Here is an 18,326-nt window from a genome sequence, read left to right as displayed (position 1 = left end):
GGTCGCCATGATGAAGTCGATCTCATTTTTGGTAGAACCATCAGGGCTTATCCATGTCCACTTCTTGGCCGGTCGCTTCTGGAAGAAGGAGTTCATCAAATAGAGTCTCTCCCTCTCCATAAAGTCGACCAGCCGCTGGCCCCGATGGTTTCGCTGCCCATATCCAAATGGCCCTATTCTCAACTCATCGCTATTCCGTGTGCCCACCTTTGCATTGAAATCCCCCATCACAACGGTGAAGTGTGTTTCGGAGGAGTGTATGGCTTTTGAAATTTCCTCATACAGAGCCTCTACTTCGTCGTCACAATGTGTCGAGGTCGGCGCATATACCTGTATGACCTTCAGCGAATACCGGTTAGATATTCTGAGTATAAGGTACGCTACCCTGTTCGACACACTGTCGACCTCACACACGTTGTTGACGAGAGACTTGCGGACGAGAAATCCGACACCACCCTGGGATTTACGGTCTCCTTCCCGGAAGAAGAGCAAGTTGCCGGAATCTAGGATTATCGTATCCTGACCCTCTCTTCGGATTTCAGATAGTCCCAAGATGTCCCACCGCATTTTGCTCAATTCTTCCTCCAGCTCGACAATCTTCTCATCAGTCCGCAGTGTGCGGATGTTGTGCGTTGCCAGGGCCAAAGTTCGTCGGGGGTGGTAGCGCTTTCTCTGCCGGGGATTCTTAGCACCCCCTGCTCCGCCGTTACCTGATCCGCTACCTAGATCAGGAATAGCGGAGCTGCCGGGGACTGGGGGCCGTGTAATTTTGTTGTCGCTCATAGTGAAAGGGGGGGTTGCCATAATCCCCACGCTTGGCAGGCGGCTTGGGGATCGCAGTTAGGTCACCGATAAATTTTGAGAATGCTGCTGCCCATTCCTCGGTGGCTGGTCGCAGTTTTAGGACGTACCCGGGTCGTACTAATACATATAATTTGATTATATTTTCGTAAGTATATAATAAACGCACAGACGTCATGGGGCACCCGGCGAGAGTCGACCGAACGCGCATGTGAGTCACGGGCACACGAGAAGGGTAAACATTGAACGCAATAACGCGTCATGGGCACTCTCGGAACTCGGGCACTGTGGACATCCGCTGGGCAGTGGACGCGTAGGTTATATCACAAAAAATCAAACAAAACTGTAAACATTTTAATAGAAAAAGTGAGTTTTTCATTGAATATAATTATTATTCTGCACCTCGGCTTCCTCTGTCTGGGATTGAAAGGCGTGTTTTTCTAAATAAATAACTAACCTAACAAGTAATCCTTTCATATTCCTATCTATGTAAACATTCGTTTCCGGATTTGACTCGGTGGAAACTTTCCTATTATGAACGTCTGAGCCAACTCTTTGCTTATGTCGTCGGCTAGGCGTAACTTAGGATTATTTGAAACAATTAGAATTTTTAACACATTCACATATCGGAAAGTGTCGGCTTTGAATTCAACAATATTGTTATAACTTAAGTTTAATATCGCTATGTAACTAAATACATTGAAGAAAGTTTCGTCTACGTAACTAATGTCGTTATTGTTGAGGTACAGCTTGACCAGCGGTCGACTCGCGTTACTGGCCATGGCGCTGTCTTCAACGTACAGTTTCTTTAATTTATTAAAACTGAGATCTACTTTTACTATCGGTAAACCTTTGAAATTCTCAAAGTATATTTCTTCGAAATCGTTATGAGACAAATCGATTGTTTCAAGCGACTTTACTTTGGATATATCGACTTTTTTCAAATTATTGTAAGATAAATTCAATTCTTTCAATGATGGCAAATATTTAAAGGTCATGCGAAGCGATCCCATGTTGCTGCAACATAAGTTCAAGTAGTTCAAATGCTTGAACTTCGCGAAGAAGTGGTCTCCCAGCGTGTTCAGCTTGTTTCCTTGAAGATACAAACTTCTCAAGTTGTTATTAACATTTACGAACGAGTCTTCCGATAAATGTGTCAACTGGTTGTACGACAGATCCAACATGTAAAGGCGACTTTTGTTCGCGGAGAACTGCAAGACACCGGGTTTTATAGTTTCAATGTGGTTGCGTGACAAATTTAAGGAGTCCATTTGTTCCAAGCCACGGAAAGCGGCTCCCAAGCTTACTATGTGATTCTCGGACAGATCCATGTAGAGTACATTTTTGAAGTTGCTGAATGCGTTGTTTTGTAAATAATGCCAGTCGTTTCCGATAGCGGACAGAATTCTGACGAAGGAATCGAACTCGGAGGTGAAGTGGTTCGCTGTGATGTTGTGGCCAGCAGATTGTTTGATGTGGAGGGTGATGTAGGGGTCCACGGCGCTGCAGTCGAGGGCTGGCCGGAACGTGGCGGGCGCGGCGCACGCGATGGTGTAGAAGCAGGGCCCGTCCGCCCGGAGCGTGCAGCCTGCGTGCGACGCGTGCGACCGCTGCAGCGCACTAACCACGAGGACACCTGGAAGCAACATAATTACAGCTTCTTTATAAACCGCCAACGACCTGTCACTCACTGCTAAGGGAAGCCCTCTTCTTACACGTAGAAGGATTGAGCATTATTACTCAAATCATCGTAGACAGTACCCACGTACTTTGGTGTAACACAATTTTCTTTTGTAATCGATAAAAACACAAAAATTTCCCCGACAAGACCACAACCAAACATTACATTTGACAGAGAACAGCAATGTTCTCTAATGAACTTATACCTTTTAAACAGAGATTTCAAACCTGCCTGCCAAGCCTGGAGTTTTTGGGTAACCGTCTTATCTAGAGAGACCTACACTCCAGTAGTGGACTATTGTCTAGAGAGACCTACACTCCAGTAGTGGACTATTGTCTAGAGAGACCTACACTCCAGTAGTGGACTACTAATAGCTGCTGATGATGATAATGATGATCTGCGAGGCTAGTTAAGTTGTGTATCGCAGAATCACAAAAAGAAATAGTATTGTTTCATGCGGGAATCGAACCCATACGACAAGTAGTATATCAGCCGATTGCCTTGACCTACGAATAAGAATGTGCCGACGATACAAATATTTACACATTACTGTGAGTGTAACAACAACATCCCTCCACCCGCAGCAGCCAGCAGCCAGCAACCAATTATAACGACATAGCATCGGTTTACTGTGAGCGGTGATTAATGTGAGCGAGTAGTTTGTGCACACAGCACACTCAACATTTCTTATCTGAAATTGATCTTTTTACATTTCTTTTAATGAACGTGAGCTGATGACATCTGGAAATAATAGCATTTACTTTGCCTTGCATTTGCTGCCTTAAATATATATATACCTCACTCTTCCTGGCTTAAATTCCTGGATTCCGTGGGCTCCTGCGGACAATTGGTAGAAGCACAACAATTTCCAAAACGTTGCTATCGATGCGGTCACGCTGCTGACCTTGCCATGCCACCCGCCTAGCTGACGTTACCACGCTTACCCTATCAATGCAGCAGTCGCCGCCACCCGCCAGTGCCACCCGCTCGGGTAGTTACTGTCTGTTGTCTCGGTCGAGAGACTTCGATATCTTCATCTGTATCGCATAACAAGTGAGATTCTCGTCCGCAGCCGCGCACTAGTGGCAGTAGTGGCGGCTAACGTCAAGGTGGCCACTGTAGTTACTTAAACAATACTGACCCTACATCTGTATTAGAAAGGGCCAGAAGAGAGGAAATGTTGGGAGTCCTACATGGGAATCACGTCGATATTAAGTGAAAGTACGCGATATACATACGTGGGCCTTTCGTGTTGTGGATGGACAGCAATGATACTGTTGTAGTGTATTCTGAAATACCTAGCAACCAACCACACCGAATGGTATCACCAGTTAGGTAAAGAATATGTCATACTTGGTAAACACGAGTCAATTGTTTACACGTTTACGTAACAAAGCTATGATATTTTGCAGGTACAGGTATATACTCGTGCATGTTTCATAATTATGCAAACACTTACACTTTTAATTATTTCTACACAACATAAATAAGCATAAGCAATAAACAACTTAAGCAGGTAGTAAGGTCTGTCCTGTCTATTGTGTACAATATTTCATTCAAAGATTCCTACGGGAAACGAACGCAATGTTGCAGGGCAGGCAATGACAATAAATCAAGGACTAAAAAGGTATTTCAAAGAATATACAGACAATATATTATGTAGGTAGGAGTGTCTATCTACTTATATTCCCTGATGATAAGTACACATTACACTTACTTTAAATATTTTTTACGAAAATCCAAAATATCCCCAAGTAGCTTGATACAAAATCACAACTAAGTAAGCAAAGTGACTAAATATAAAACACTTACATAAAAATAATGTTTTATTCATGATCAGGCACTACATTCGATATACAGCGTCCGCCGCCGACTGCGACGGTTGCATATCTACTGAAGTACAGCCGCGGCACACTGATAGCAAAGGAAGTGATGATAACACTCGAACACTACGCAATGTAATGAAGTACAGTACTTATTCTCATGGTTTACTTTAAAAGTAGGCAGATTTACTTTATGGGAAAGATCGGCAAACTACATCTCCTGATGGGTGGAGTGTTGTGAGTACCTGATGGGACAATTAATAAATATAACGATTAGTTGGTTAATGCAATGTTTTAAAGTTATGGTTGAAGCAGTCGGTGTTAAAAATGAAGTTTAAGTTTTATTTCTTACTTTTTAGTTTAATAAGTAAAGGTAAATAATGAAACAAATAAAGACATAAACGTAACGAAACAATAAAGACATAACGTAAGTATATAAAATAGGGTTACATCAATGTTTCTATACACGGAGTAACAAAAAGGGGGTATACATATCAAGTGCACGGGTTCTAGATAACATAACAAACGATACAGGAAGGGTTTTTTTAAAACTCATGTTTTCATGGTACGAAGTTATGAATTTTTCCAATATTTTTATTTGTAATGAAATTTGGGTTATAGGCAATCAAATTTACAAAAAAAATGTTTCGTGATTAGCGATTAACTCCTGTAGTGCTATGACACGTTTGTATGATTTATAAAATAAAAATGAAACACACCAAGTCAGAGAGACCTCGACTCCCCTCCCCGCCCGCAGTAGGCGCACCGGGCGCAGGGGAAGGGTGGACAACGCCCTCTTCCAGCCCCCATGAATGGGTCGCGGGGCTTGGGGAAGTCCCCGCCCCCTATTGCATAGACCCGAGGTGATGGCGTGCGAGGGTGTCGGCGCGCGCAGGTCAGGTTTTTTTTTTTTTTTTACAGCGGTAGGGGAAATCCTCATGGAGACTCACACCTCCCCACCCCTTCTGCTGTGCCGAGTGTCTCCTCTGACGTGATCAGAGATCTTTATGTACTCAGTGTTTCTAATACAGTGCCATTCTAATTGTTTCATGTCAGTATATGTAGGTTAATAAATATATATAGTGTTTGTAAATACATAATTATGTAGTCGTACCAACGCTACTGTCATATATTATAACTTAAATATATATAGTAAGCGTCGTCCCGCATATCAGCTCTTTACCGGGGTACTGCCATTTGTGATGTGTTCTGTGTTCTTCTAAACGCCCTGCCATGAGTATCATGGCATGGGTCGTTTCGGCGTGTTCAGCGGTCTTCTAGAGTTTGCTGGTTTGAACTCCTATCACTGCGCTGCGCCCGGCGAAGAGCTTCGTTTCTTCCGTCCCTGGCACTGTTTCTTGCATTGGCGAACCTCACCACCATCGTTAAGAAGTTGATGAAGTCCGTCCTACACTTCTTGTCTCTGATCAGGTTGGGTAGTTCATCCCGCAGCACCTTCCCTTGATCCATTTTAATTTCCAGCGCGTTTCGTGCCCGCTCATGTTGTGGACACTCTAGTATCAGGTGCGGGAGGGATTCTTGGACGCCGTCGTCGCAGACGCACGATGGGCTCTCTTTGCACTTAAAGCGCGCTAGGTATTCTGAGAACCCACCATGACCCGTCAACGCCTGCGTCAGCTCCTTGGACATTGTGAGCCCTCTTATAGTTTTATACGCGTCCACAGCGTCGGGGAAGAACAGTTTTGTGGTCGATGCCGTGGTACCGGTCCTGTACCTGTGATTCCATTCGCCGAGAGACTCCAGTCGAATCATCTTTTTGGCGAATAGCCGGGTCCACACCAAACGATCCATCGATCCCGCGATCCGCGATCCAGGATCGCGGAGCGTGGATCGTGGATCGTTTTAGGCCGATCCACTTTTGGAAACTTGCAATCCCAAATATGCGCTCCAAGCGATCCTAAGGCGATCCGTGATTCAGCCAGTCTAACTCTTGTACGATATGGAGTCACACGTACAACGGCGGCGTCTTGCCGTTGCAGCAGTAACTTTTATTTTGCTTAAGTGCTTGCGCAAAAAATCACAAAAAAGAAAACGACGGTTTTGGGTGAAACAAATTTACAAAAATCGCTTGGAATCTGGGACTCAGCTGTACGCAGAGTTAGTGTCAGATAAAGTTGAACACAATTTTGCAAGAATGAATGCTAATCAATTTGAGATATTGTGTATAGTGTTCATTATTGAATAACAAGCTAAGAAAGAATGATACAAATTATAGAGATGCCATTACTGTGAAGGAAAGATTATTACTAACATTGAGATTTTTAGCAACTGGAGATTCGTATGTCAGTTTGCAGTATCTGTTCCGCATTTCCAAACAGTCTATATCGATAATTATTCCTGAAGTTTGTGAAGCCATCATTGACCTGTTAAATGATTATGTAAAGGTAAGTACGGGGTGCGGTGCCAGAAGACCTCCCCGTGGTGCACCCTGGGTACAGGTGATAGTCCCTGACGGGGGCGATAGTGTTGGAGTGACTATTACCTGTAGCAGACTTCTGGACAGGGCGGGCGAACCCGAGATGGGTTCTGGAAGCGGCGGGCTACACATAGCCCGCGCTACCGAGGGTCGTTTCTCCGCCCGTCTCTCTGAACCTAGCAGAGAGCGTGGCGGAGAGGCAAGGGCGGTGCTCGTTGCGCACTTACCCTGCCAACGAGTAGCATTGGGACACAGGCTGTCCTCGACTGCAACTGCCGATATCGTAATCCGGGAAGAGGTCATGGTCATGTTTTATGACTCCTAACGGGACGAGGGTCTTGGCTTGATTGCCCGGACCGCGAGGAAGATAACCTCTATAAAAAATTCCTTCAATACCAAGTTCTGGTGCGCGGCGAGGGTATGCGTGGCTGAGGAGTAGTGTCAGTCTTGAGCGCACCCCCAGCTGGGGGACCGGTGGACCCCCCAGTTGGGAACAAATGTACACTTACCCAGGTACAGGGGGCACTGCCTGGGTGGACCGTTTATTTCCCCCATACTCGTGGGACTTGTATGGATTTAAATCAAACACCACCAACAGAAGAGGAGGAGAGGGCAGGTGAGCTCAGCTCGCCTGCAGCTGCAGCGGAGCTGCATGCAGAAAGCGGCGAAAATCGCTCGCGTAGGACGTCTTCCACCAGGAAGCGTCCAGTTAATAAGTCATCCGACGAGGAAGGCCTGCCGGCTCCTAAGTTGCCGACCTCGAGGAGGGGACGACGGCAAACAAGAGAGGCGAGTGCTTCGCAGCCGCGGAGGGATAGGCACGGGCGTTTCGTGCGCTCCGATACCCCGGCGGCTAGCGAGGTAGAGAGTGACATTGGGGTCACTATAGAGGACCCATGTGATGGCGGTGAAAGCACTGCCTCACTGGGGAGCTCAAAGGCGGATCTCAATGCCGCCAAAAGGGAGCAGCGCAAAGCCGTCGCGGCCGACGAAGTGTCGGAAATGGCCCGACGCGCTCGCGAGCGGCGAGCCGCTTTGGCAGCGGAAGGGGAGAGCCATCTGCGGTGGCCTTGAGCCAGTTGGCTCTTGATGGGGTGGACTTGGTCCTAAAGGTTGCCACCAAGTCCGGCAGCCTGAAGGGCACATTCACCCGTGGGTTAAAAGAGGCTGCCGCAGATATCAAGGAGGCGGTTGCCCTCCTCCTCAATAGGACGACCTCTGACGAGGTCGCCAAGTTACGGGAGGAAAACAGTCGCCTCCGTAACGACCTTGACGACCTTCGGCGGCAAGTCGCTGAGTTAAGCTCTCAGCAGCGACCCACGGCTGATGATGCCGTACCTGCTCCTGCACCGCCGCCGCAACCCAATAGCCTTCGCACCGACGAAGAGGTCGAGCGCATTGTCCGGCTCTGCATGCTCCAGTGCGGGAGCATGGTCAATGCTCGGCTGGAAGCGATCTCTCGTCGTCTTCCAGCCGAAACCCTCCGCCCTCCTCTAGCCGCCGATGCGCGGAGGACTGAGGAGCGGCCGAGACCAGGGCCTCCAGTAGAGAAGCCGGCGGAAGGAGCCCCTCTGCGCGGCCAGCCCACGTCTGCCGGGTCCAAGGGCGAGACTTGGGCGAAAGTCGTGGGCCGCAAGAAAGCCCGCAAGGCCGTCAAAAAGGCCGCAGCAGCCGCACGCGTCCCCGGTAGGACCGCTAAAGCGGCTGCGCAGCCTGCACAGCAGACTACCAGAGGCGGACGCAAAGGACCAAAGATACGTGCCCCGCGCTCCGAGGCTGTTACGCTTACGCTACAGCCGGGGGCCGCGGAGCGTGGCGTAACGTACCAGTCCGTCATTGCCGAGGCCAAGGCCAAGATCAAACTACCCGATCTTGGCCTCGAGTCCGTCACCCTCAGACAGGCTGCCACGGGTGCGCGGCTGTTCAAGGTGCCAGGTGCTGTAAGCGACAGTGCCAAAAAGGCGGACGCTCTGGCCGCCAAAATTAGGGAGGTCCTCAATCCGGAGGACGTCCGGGTCTCCAGGCCAATGAAAACCGCAGAGCTGCGGATTGCTGGTTTGGACGACTCCGTGACCACCGAGGAGGTGGTGGCGGCCGCTGCCCGAAGTGGTGAGTGTCCGCCAGACAATGTGCGGGCCGGCGATATACGCGCTGACGCCTCTGGACTCGGCGTGGTCTGGATTCGGTGCCCCGTGGCGTCAGCGAAGAAAATCGCTGAAAGTGGCAGGTTGCTGATTGGCTGGGTTGCAGCGCGGGTAAAACTGCTGCAGCCCCGGGCTCTGCAGTGCTTCCGGTGCCTGGAGAAGGGGCACGTCCGGGCAAAATGCACCGCCGAGATCGACCGTAGTGATCTTTGCTATCGCTGCGGTCAGCCCGGCCACAAAGCGACCCAGTGTTCCGCAGCGCTCAACTGCAGCCTTTGCTCGGCTGCAGGGAAACCGGCGGGACACAAAGTGGGCGGAGGGGCCTGTGGTGCACCCGCCACCAACAAGGCCCAAACGAGGAGAAAAAGAACAAGAAGAGGAGCTCTAAGCCTGCCGGGGAAACCTCGCCACCCCCGCAGGCCAGTAACTCCGCGGCCGACTCCCGGTCCAGGACTGTTGCCGAGGGAATGGACTGTCAATAATGGCACAACTCCATTTCCTCCAGGGCAACATCAACCACTGTGCCAGAGCTCAGGACCTCCTAGTCCAGAGCATTGCAGAGTGGTCGATTGACGTCGCTGTGGTCGCCGAGCCATACTTCATCCCTGCCCGTGACAACTGGTTGGGATGCGCTGATGGTTTGGTGGCCATTATTGGCGGGACTCTGATCGACCCGTCTCGTGGCCGCGGCTGGGTTGCTGCGGTCTCGGGCGGCATCGCCATTGTGGGGGCGTATTTCTCCCCCAACAAGAGTCTCGCCGACTTCGAGAGTTTCCTTGTCGAGCTGGGCGCCGTCGTAGGTCGCCATCACCCTCGTCCCGTTCTGGTACTGGGTGATCTCAACGCCAAGTCATCGGCATGGGGATCTCCAGTCACTGACCCCCGGGGCGAGGTGCTAGAAGAGTGGGCGATCACGACTGGTTTGGTCGTCCTGAATCGGGGTTCGGAATATACCTGCGTGCGGCAGCGGGGCGGGTCGATAGTGGACGTCTCGTTTGCTAGCCCCTCTGCCGCCGGCCGAGTCCGCGACTGGCGTGTCGCTGTGGAGGTGGAGACGCTATCGGACCACCGATACATCCGGTTCGACGTCTCTGCCCGGACCGCGAGCGGCCGCCAATCAACAGCCCCGATTAACGACGGCCCGCGCTGGGCGCTCAAGCGCATCGACAGGGAAATACTCGAAGAAGCTGCCTTAGTCCAGTCCTGGAACTGGGAGTCGACGACGACCGGCCCCGTCGACGTCGAGGCGATGGCACTGCGATTTCGCGGGGCGATGACGCAAATTTGTGACGCGTCCATGCCCCGCGTCCGCCCACAGTCCGCAAGGCGCCAGGTGTACTGGTGGACGGACGAGATCGCGCAATTGCGCGTAGCGTGTGTCGCGGTTCGCCGCCGGTACACCCGATACCGGAGACGACGACGACGGGATCCCGTCGAGGAGGACGCGCTGTACCAAGCGTACCGCACGTCCAAGGAGACTCTGTGGCGGGCCATCGCCGACTCAAAGTCGCGTGCCAGGGAGGAGCTGCTTGGGTCCCTAGATAGGGATCCGTGGGGACGCCCCTACCGCTGGGTACGGGGCAAGTTGCGTCCATGGGCACCCCCACTAACCCAAAGCATGGATCCACAGTTGTTGGAGGCGGTGGTATCGGCTCTCTTCCCTGAGCGAGCTGAGTACGTTCCCCCGGCGATGGCTCCGCCCTCAGCCACAGACTCTCCAGCAGAGGAGAGCACCGACGTCCCCGAGGTGACGCAAGCAGAGATGAGAGCGGCCGTGTTGCGACTCCGGGCAAAGAACACGGCGCCCGGACCCGACGGAGTTCCTGGACGTGCTCTCGTCCTTGCTCTGAAGGAGCTAGAGCCCCAGCTGAGAGGGATCTTCACAGCATGTCTCGGGCAGGGTCAGTTTCCCAGTGTGTGGAAGGAGGGGAAGCTGGTTCTGCTGAGGAAGGAGGGGCGCCCAGCGGACTCGCCGTCCGCGTACCGGCCCATAGTGCTGCTCGACGAGGCGGGCAAACTTTTCGAGCGCATTATCGCGAATCGCCTCGTCAGCCACTTGTGCAGAGAGGGGCCGAACCTGGACGACAACCAGTTCGGGTTTCGTCAGGGGCGCTCCACCATAGACGCCATCATGCGCGTGAGGACCCTGGCGGAGGAGACGGTGTCCCAGGGTGGGGTGGTGCTGGCGGTGTCTCTCGACATCTCCAACGCATTTAACACCCTACCCTGGAGTTGTATTAGGGAGGCACTAAGTTACCATCGCGTGCCTTCCTACCTCCGCCGCACAGTAGGGGCTTTCCTAGAGGGTAGATGCGTCATATATCGGGGACGTGACGGTGCAGGTCGGCACCTCGTATCTTGCGGTGTTCCACAGGGATCGGTCTTGGGACCGCTCCTGTGGAACATCGGCTATGACTGGGTGTTGCGAGGCGAACTCCCGCCGGGCGCTGACTTGACGTGCTATGCGGATGACACGCTAGTGACTGCCCGGGGAGCTCGCACAGGGAAGCGACGTTGAAAGCTACGGCTGCGGTGTCACAGGTGGTGAACCGCATCCGGCGCCTGGGCCTGGAGGTGGCCCTGAACAAGTCGGAGGCCATGGTGTTTCATGGCCCCCGGCGTGCGCCGGCGCCGGGATCGCACATCGTGGTCAGCGGGGCCCGCATAGCTGTCGAGTCTACCATGAAATACCTGGGATTGGTGCTCGACAGCCGATGGGAATTCGGGCCTCACTTCCGGCGACTGGCGCCCAAGCTGATGGGCGCTGCGGGCGCGCTTTCAACGTTGCTTCCCAACTTGGGGGGCCCGAGCGCCGCCTGTAGGCGGTTGTACGTGGGAATCGTGCGATCCATGGCCCTGTATGGGGCCCCTGTTTGGGCAATGGACCTGACGGCCAACACCCTCGCCATTCTGCGTAAACCGCAGAGGGCGATGGCCGTCAGAGTCGTCCGCGGGTATCGCACGATTTCCTACGAGGCGGCTTGCGTTCTGGCCGGATCCCCGCCCTGGGACCTAGAGGCGAAAGTACTCGCGTCATTGTATCGATGGCGCGAGGAAGAGCGCGCACGGGGCTCGACGCCGATTCAGCGGCAGATCGAGCGACGCCGAGAAGAGCTCCGTCAGGTCTTGGTGGCGGAATGGCGGCAAAGGCTTCTGCGCCCTACCGCCGGCCTCGCTACCGTCGAGGCGATCCGGCCAGTACTCGACGACTGGCTCGGGAGGAAGCACGGCTCCCTGTCGTTCAGGGTGACGCAGGTGCTATCTGGGCACGGATGCTTCGGCAAGTACCTGTGCCGCATAGACAGGGAGCCGGACGCTCGGTGCCACCACTGCGTCCATTGCGGGGAGGACACGGCGCAACACACGCTCGCCGAGTGTATAGCTTGGGAGGAGCAGCGCCGTGCCCTCACAAACGAAATAGGAGGCGATCTGTCGCTGCCGGCCGTCGTACGCAAGATGGTCGACAGCGCGGAGTCGTGGGACGCGGTGGTGTCCTTCTGCGAGGACGTGATGTCGCAGAAGGAAACTGCGGAGCGGGAGAGGGAGATCACGACTCCCCTCCCCGCCCGCAGTAGGCGCACCGGGCGCAGGAGAAGGGCGGACAACGCCCTCTTCCAGCCCCCATGAATGGGTCCAGGGGCGCGGGACTTGGGGAAGTCCCCGCCCCCTATTCCATAGACCCGAGGTGATGGCGTGCGCGGGTGTCGGCGCGCGCCTCCGAGACGATGCACGGGGTAGTCCAAACTTACCTACCCCGTGCAAGAGATGAGGTCAGGGCGGACCTGGCCGGCATGTGATGTGGGGCTGCGGACGAATCTGGACTCCCGCGCCTCCGCTTGGAGGAAGTCCATGAGGATTTCCCCCCGACAAAAAAAAAAAAAAAAAAAAAAAAAAGGTTAGGTTACGATCACGTGCTGAGTAGACACCGGGGGTTTTAGCCGGTAAGAGTCCGGCATACCCCTCCGCCTTTCCCCGGGCGGAGGAAGTCCATGAGGATTTCCCCCCACAAAAAAAAAAAAAAAAAAAAAAAAAAAAAAAAGGTTAGGTTAGGTTAGGTTAGGTTAGGTTAGGGGAGTCTCTGACCGAAGTGTGCAACTCCAGCGGCATGCCTCTGGAGTCGTCCGCCTCCAAACCGTCCGTACTGGCGCAGCTGCGGGCCGTGCATGGCCGCAAAGCGGTTCAGTGCGCGGCGGCACCGACCGGCGTCTGCGCGGAAGGGCAGTACACGAGCGCTGTCAGCTTTGCGTACGGCGACCATTTCCTGCAGTACGGGTAGGTGATTGAATAATGGGGCGCAATCATCTTCCCAGCGCCAACAAGCTGCACTTGCAGACCATGGCAGATTGGTTGGTGGACGTAGCGGTAGCCACCGTCGAAGCCTTCGCGGGCTGAAGCCCCTCGGCCGACGGCCGCCGCTTCCAATCCCCAAAACGGCCTTCGAGGACCTCGGGGTCTCAGGGCCGTACTGGGGGACTTGAACCCTGAACAACTCTGCAACGGCGCCCGTGGGCGGACGCTTTGGGCAGCCTCCTCTGGTCTCTCCCTCTTGAGGGTCGGAGTGTTCAAACATGTTGCGGCGGCAGGGTGGGTCCATAGCTGCTCGCCTCAACCCCCTATCTTGCCAACGGCCGGATCTTCCGTGGGTCATGTTCGGCTTTCGAGGCGGTCGACAATAGATGCCCTGACCCGTCCCCCGAGGGCGGACGGTCAAGGAGGCCAGTGGTCAAGAAAAAAAAAAAAAAAGGTTGGTTGTGTCGTTTGGTTAGGTTAGGTTCAGGTTAGGTTAACCATCATTGAGGCGCTCCGATTCCACGGGGTGCCTCAATACCTTCGGAGCCTACTGGCCGATTACTTGGCAGACAGGGCTGTCGTCCTTGTCGACAGAGACGGAGAGGTTCGGCGCTACGTCGTGGAGTCCGGCGTTCCGCAGGGGTCAGTGTTAGCCTATGGAACGTTGGTTTCGACTGGCTCCTGCGGGGAACGCTCCTCCGCGGGACGAGTGTCATATGTTACGCGGATGACACTCTCCTCACTGCCCGCGGGGGCTTCACGACGGCGGCCAACCTGGCATCAGCGGGCGGCTCCCTGGTTGCCAACAGGATCCACCGCCTGGGGCTGACGGTGGCGCTGCACAAAACCGAGGCCGTGTTCTTCCACGGCCCGAGGCAGCGCCCCCTCCCGACCCCACATCTATGTGGACGGCACCAGGGTCGCCGTAGAGGGCCAGATAAAATATCTGGGCCTCATTCTTGATAGCAGGTGGCGTTTCGGCCCGCACTTCGCCGAGCTGTCCAAGCGCCTACTAAGAACAGCGAATTCCACTGGGGGGCCCAGCGCGCGATGCCGGCGTTTGTACGCCGGCATTCTCAGGAGCATGGCCCTTTATGGGGCTCCGATTTGGGCGGACTCCCTAACGCCGTTCGTGTGCCTCAAAGGGCCAGCGGGTGGCGCGGGCCTACCGCACAGTGGGCTTCGCGGCGGCAACGGCGGGCACACCTCCGTGGGAGCTGGAGGCGTGGGTGCTCGAGTCTATGATTGGACGGCAGAGCGGAGGGCGCGCGGAGAGCACCCGGCTCATGAGGTGAGGGAGGCCGTGCGGCAGGAGGCCAAGGAGGCATAGTCGTCCATTGGGCGGACGACCTTGCCGCTGCTGCCTTTGGCAGACGAACGCTGGACGCCATCGGGCCAGTCCTCCAGGCTTGGCTCGAGCGGCCGTTTGGTTTCCTCTCCTTCCGCCTGGTGCAGGTGATGACAGGCCATGGCTGCTTTGGCTCATACCTGCACCGCATCGGGCGGGAGGAGAGCCCGTCGTGCCACCACTGTGGCGCAACAGCGGACACGGTGCGGCATACTCTGGAGGAGTGCCCATCGTGGTCCGAGCCGCGGCAGAATCTCGGAGCAGACCTCTCGCTCCCTTCCATTGTTCGCATGCTGGGGAGTGAGGAGGCATGGGCGGCGGTCGCCTCTTTCTGCGAGTGCGTAATATCGCAGAAGGAGGTCGGAGCGGAGCGAGAGGAAGACGCTCTTCCAGCGCTCCGAAGGAGAAGACGATAATACCTCTTCTCCCTCCCGGGGTGAGTAGCGGGTGCTAGGCGCGGGGGCGCCTAAAACTCACCTCTCGCGGGACGGGAGCGGTTGGCACACGACCGTTCCCGATGCCCCTTTCCCATGCCAGGGAGGGGCTTGTAATGGCCCTCCGCCGAGGGGTCTGGTAGTAAAGGTTCAGCCGGTCTCCCAGACCCCCTAACTGGCGATGCGGGTGTGCTCCTGGGTTTTTTAGTGGGTATGCCGGCTTCGACCGGAGAGTCCCACATATCCCTTCCGTCCCCAGGGTCAAAAAAAAAAAAAAAAAAAAAAAAAAAAGGTTAGGTTAGGTTAGGTTATCCCCCCACAGTGCTGACTTCCACGTAGTGATCCCCGGGCAACGCCGTGTCTGACCACCGTAACGGAGTGGCAGACCGGCGGCTAACGAGCGCTGTGCTTTCGTACACTTTCCATCATTGCGGTTGAGTACGAACTAGACTTTTCTTCGATGCCATCGAAGCCTTCGCGGGACGCCTCCGGGCGCTTCCAATCAAAACGCCCTTCTCAGGGCGAACCCAACGGCCCTTCTCAGGGCCAACCCAACGGCCCTTTTCAGGGCCAACCTGACGACATTTCTGCGTCGGAAACTAGCCGCGCACCATCTGCGGCTAGTTCGGGCGGACGACTCGTCGGACTGCGAGTCCGTGACCGAGGCGGTCGCCAGTACCAGTCGGTACCTAAAGCGGGCCTACCTGAGGCAAGAATCCGACGATTCTTCGGAATCAGTTCTTGGTAGGAAAAAAAGGTGAAGGCGAAATCAAGTTCCCACGATGTGGGACTTGATGAGGCTCAACGCCAACTGAGGGCGTCTCTGGCGCAAGCAAAGCGGGTGGAGGTTCAAAAGGACCTAGAAGAAAAGGTCGCCGCCAAGGAGCGCGCAACCGGTGCTGCACGGTCCAGGGCCGGCTACGGGGCCTCCAACGTCCTGTACGCAGACCACTCAGTGGCCGAGCTGGCGCAAATGGCGCTGGAGGACAAGGAGGAGATTTTGGAGGTGGCCTCCAAGTCCTCCAACCTCAAGGGAACCTTTCAAAAGGCCCTTAAATGCCGTGCAGCCAGCTTGCACGGCATTATTGCGGAACTGGTGCAGCGCACGGCCACGGACGAGTCGCGGCAGCTGCAGGCGCGGGTGGATCGCCTGCAGGCTGAGGTAAGCCAGCTGCATAAAAAGCTGGCTGAAGCCACGGCTCCTGCCCCCAAAACCTCAGCAGCAACAGGCTCCTCCTCCGACCTTGAGGACATCATCCGCAAGGTCACTCAGGAGGAGAGAGCCTTCACCAGAGCCTGCCTTGCAGGTATAGAGGATCGGCTGTTGCCGGAAAAGCGCATCCGTCCTCCACTCGCGGCGGACAGAGCGCCAGTCGCGATGCCGGCACCGGCAACGGTCCCATCCACCAGCGGGCAACCCCAGGCCCCAAAGCCCTCTAAGGGCAAAGGGAAGGGAAAAAAGTCCCAGGCGGCAGCTCCACTTGCGCCCAGCACATGTGCAGATGCACAAGTCGAGCTTGGAACCGTCCAAGCAGCTCCTCTGAGCCAGCCGGACGACGCGGGGGAACCTTCCGCCACCCCTCCCACCGAGACGTGGACGGAGGTAGTGAAAAGAGGGAAAAAGAAGAAGACGGTCCCGAAAATCACCCCGGCTGCTCCTGCAGCCAACAGGGCTCCTGCCGCTCCCTTAAACAAGGGTGTGAAACTAGCGGCTCCCAGGTCGGCGGCGGTGACGGTGACCATCACTCCAGAGGCCGCCGAAAGGGGTGAAACATACGAGTCGGTGCTGACGCGGGCTCGTGGGTTCGCTGACCCCATCCAATTGGGCATCGGCCCCATCAAGTGTCGCCGTACCCAAACCGGCGCTCGATTATTCGAGTTCCCCGGGGCCGCGGGTTCGCAAAACGCGGATCTCTTCGCGGCTAAGCTGCGAGAGGGCATCGCGGACGTGGCAAAGGTCGCCAGACCAGTCAAGTCCGCGACACTGGAGGTTGTGGATCTCGATGATTCAGTTTCCGTGAACGAAGTGGTTGCGGCCATTGCAGCAGCAGGAGGCTGCTCCGTCGAGGCGGTGCATGGTCGGACCATCTGGACTGGCCGCCGCGGCCTGGGCATGACCCGTGTGGACTGCCCAGTCACCGCAGCCAAGGCCGTCCTGAACAGAACCAAAGGACGGCTGCTGATCGGGTTCAGCTCAGCTGTGGTCCGAGCACTTGAGGAGCAACCTCTGCGCTGCTTCAAGTGCTTCGGCACTGGCCACACCCGATACATGTGTCCGTCCAGCGCGGAGAGGGCAGACACCTGCTACCGTTGCGGCAAGTCGGGGCACTTGGCGGCGTCCTGTGACGCCACCACGCCGCACTGTGCTGTGTGCGCTGCCAGTGGTCGCCCAGCGAACCATTTCATGGCTGGGAGGAAGTGTACTCCTCCCACCAAGAAGGGCAAAATGCAGGCGCCAAAGCGTCCTGCCGCTGCCAATGCTACCGCCACCGCTACCCCGGTCACGGTCGCTAACGCGGGAGATGAGATGATTGAATAATGGGGCGCAATCATCTCATCCTACAGGCCAACACCAACCACTGCAGAGCGGCCCAGGACCTGCTGGTGCAGACCATGGCAGATTGGTTGGTGGACGTAGCGGTAGTTGCCGAGCCCTACTGGATTCCCGACCGTTGGCTGGGCGACAGGGATGGCCTAGTCGCGATTGCGGCACGGTCTTCCACAGACTCCCCTCCCCTCTCGCTTCTAGAGAGAGGATCGGGATACGTGGCCGCCGTGTGGGGGGACCTGGCCCTTGTGGGGGTCTACTTCTCCCCAAACCGCCCTCTCCAGGCCTTCGAGGATTTCCTCGAGGGACTTGCGGCCGTAGTCGGCAGGATGGCGCCTCGACAGGTTTCCGTTCTGGGGGACTTGAACGCCAAGTCAGAGACGTGGGGCAACTCTGCCACCGACGCTCGTGGGCGGGCGCTTGAGGCGTGGGCAGCCTCCTCTGGTCTCTCCCTCTTGAACAGGGGGAGTGTTCAAACATGCGTGCGGCGGCAGGGTGGGTCCATAGTGGACGTTACCTTTGCCTCCCCAGTGCTGGCCGCACGTGTGGAGAACTGGCGGGTGGACATGGTGGAGACTCTGTCGGACCACAGATATATTCGATTCGAAATCTCCACCCAGAGCCGACGGGGAACTCCACATCGTCGGGCCGATCCCCGTTTCCGCGTTGGGCTCTCACTCGCTTGGACCGGGAGGCTGCAAAAGAGGCCGCGTTCCTGCAGGACTGGCTTTCGCCCCCTGCCGTCCTTGACCTGGACGTTGACGCCGCGGCGTCACAACTCAGAGGGTCTCTGACCGAAGTGTGTAACTCCAGCATGCCT

The 18,326-nt window shown here is 55.4% G+C and overlaps 1 protein-coding gene across 1 annotated transcript; it reads right to left on the bottom strand.

Annotated features, from left to right (window-relative positions):
* Positions 1–1,141: 1,141 nt before the first annotated feature.
* Positions 1,142–4,448, bottom strand: LOC118276952 (toll-like receptor 3). The gene is made up of 2 exons (XM_035595589.2): positions 4,295–4,448; positions 1,142–2,437 (listed from the first exon to the last, which is right to left on the bottom strand). Exons 1-2 carry the CDS (start codon positions 4,314–4,316, stop codon positions 1,287–1,289), a joined length of 1,173 nt encoding a protein of 390 aa, XP_035451482.2. The 5' UTR covers positions 4,317–4,448; the 3' UTR covers positions 1,142–1,286.
* Between the last annotated feature and the right edge of the window lie 13,878 nt (positions 4,449–18,326).

Source organism: Spodoptera frugiperda, chromosome 17 (genome assembly GCF_023101765.2).
Source record: "Spodoptera frugiperda isolate SF20-4 chromosome 17, AGI-APGP_CSIRO_Sfru_2.0, whole genome shotgun sequence".
Classification (NCBI taxonomy): domain Eukaryota; kingdom Metazoa; phylum Arthropoda; class Insecta; order Lepidoptera; family Noctuidae; genus Spodoptera; species Spodoptera frugiperda.
This window is presented reverse-complemented; position numbering and strand designations above follow the sequence as displayed.

Coding starts and splice junctions, on each gene's coding strand:
- LOC118276952 (XM_035595589.2), bottom strand. CDS start 4,316: ATGAATAAAACATTATTTTTAT. Junction 2,438..4,294: donor GAATAAAACATTATTTTTAT/GTAAGTGTTTTA, acceptor TGTTGCTTCCAG/GTGTCCTCGTGGTTAGTGCG.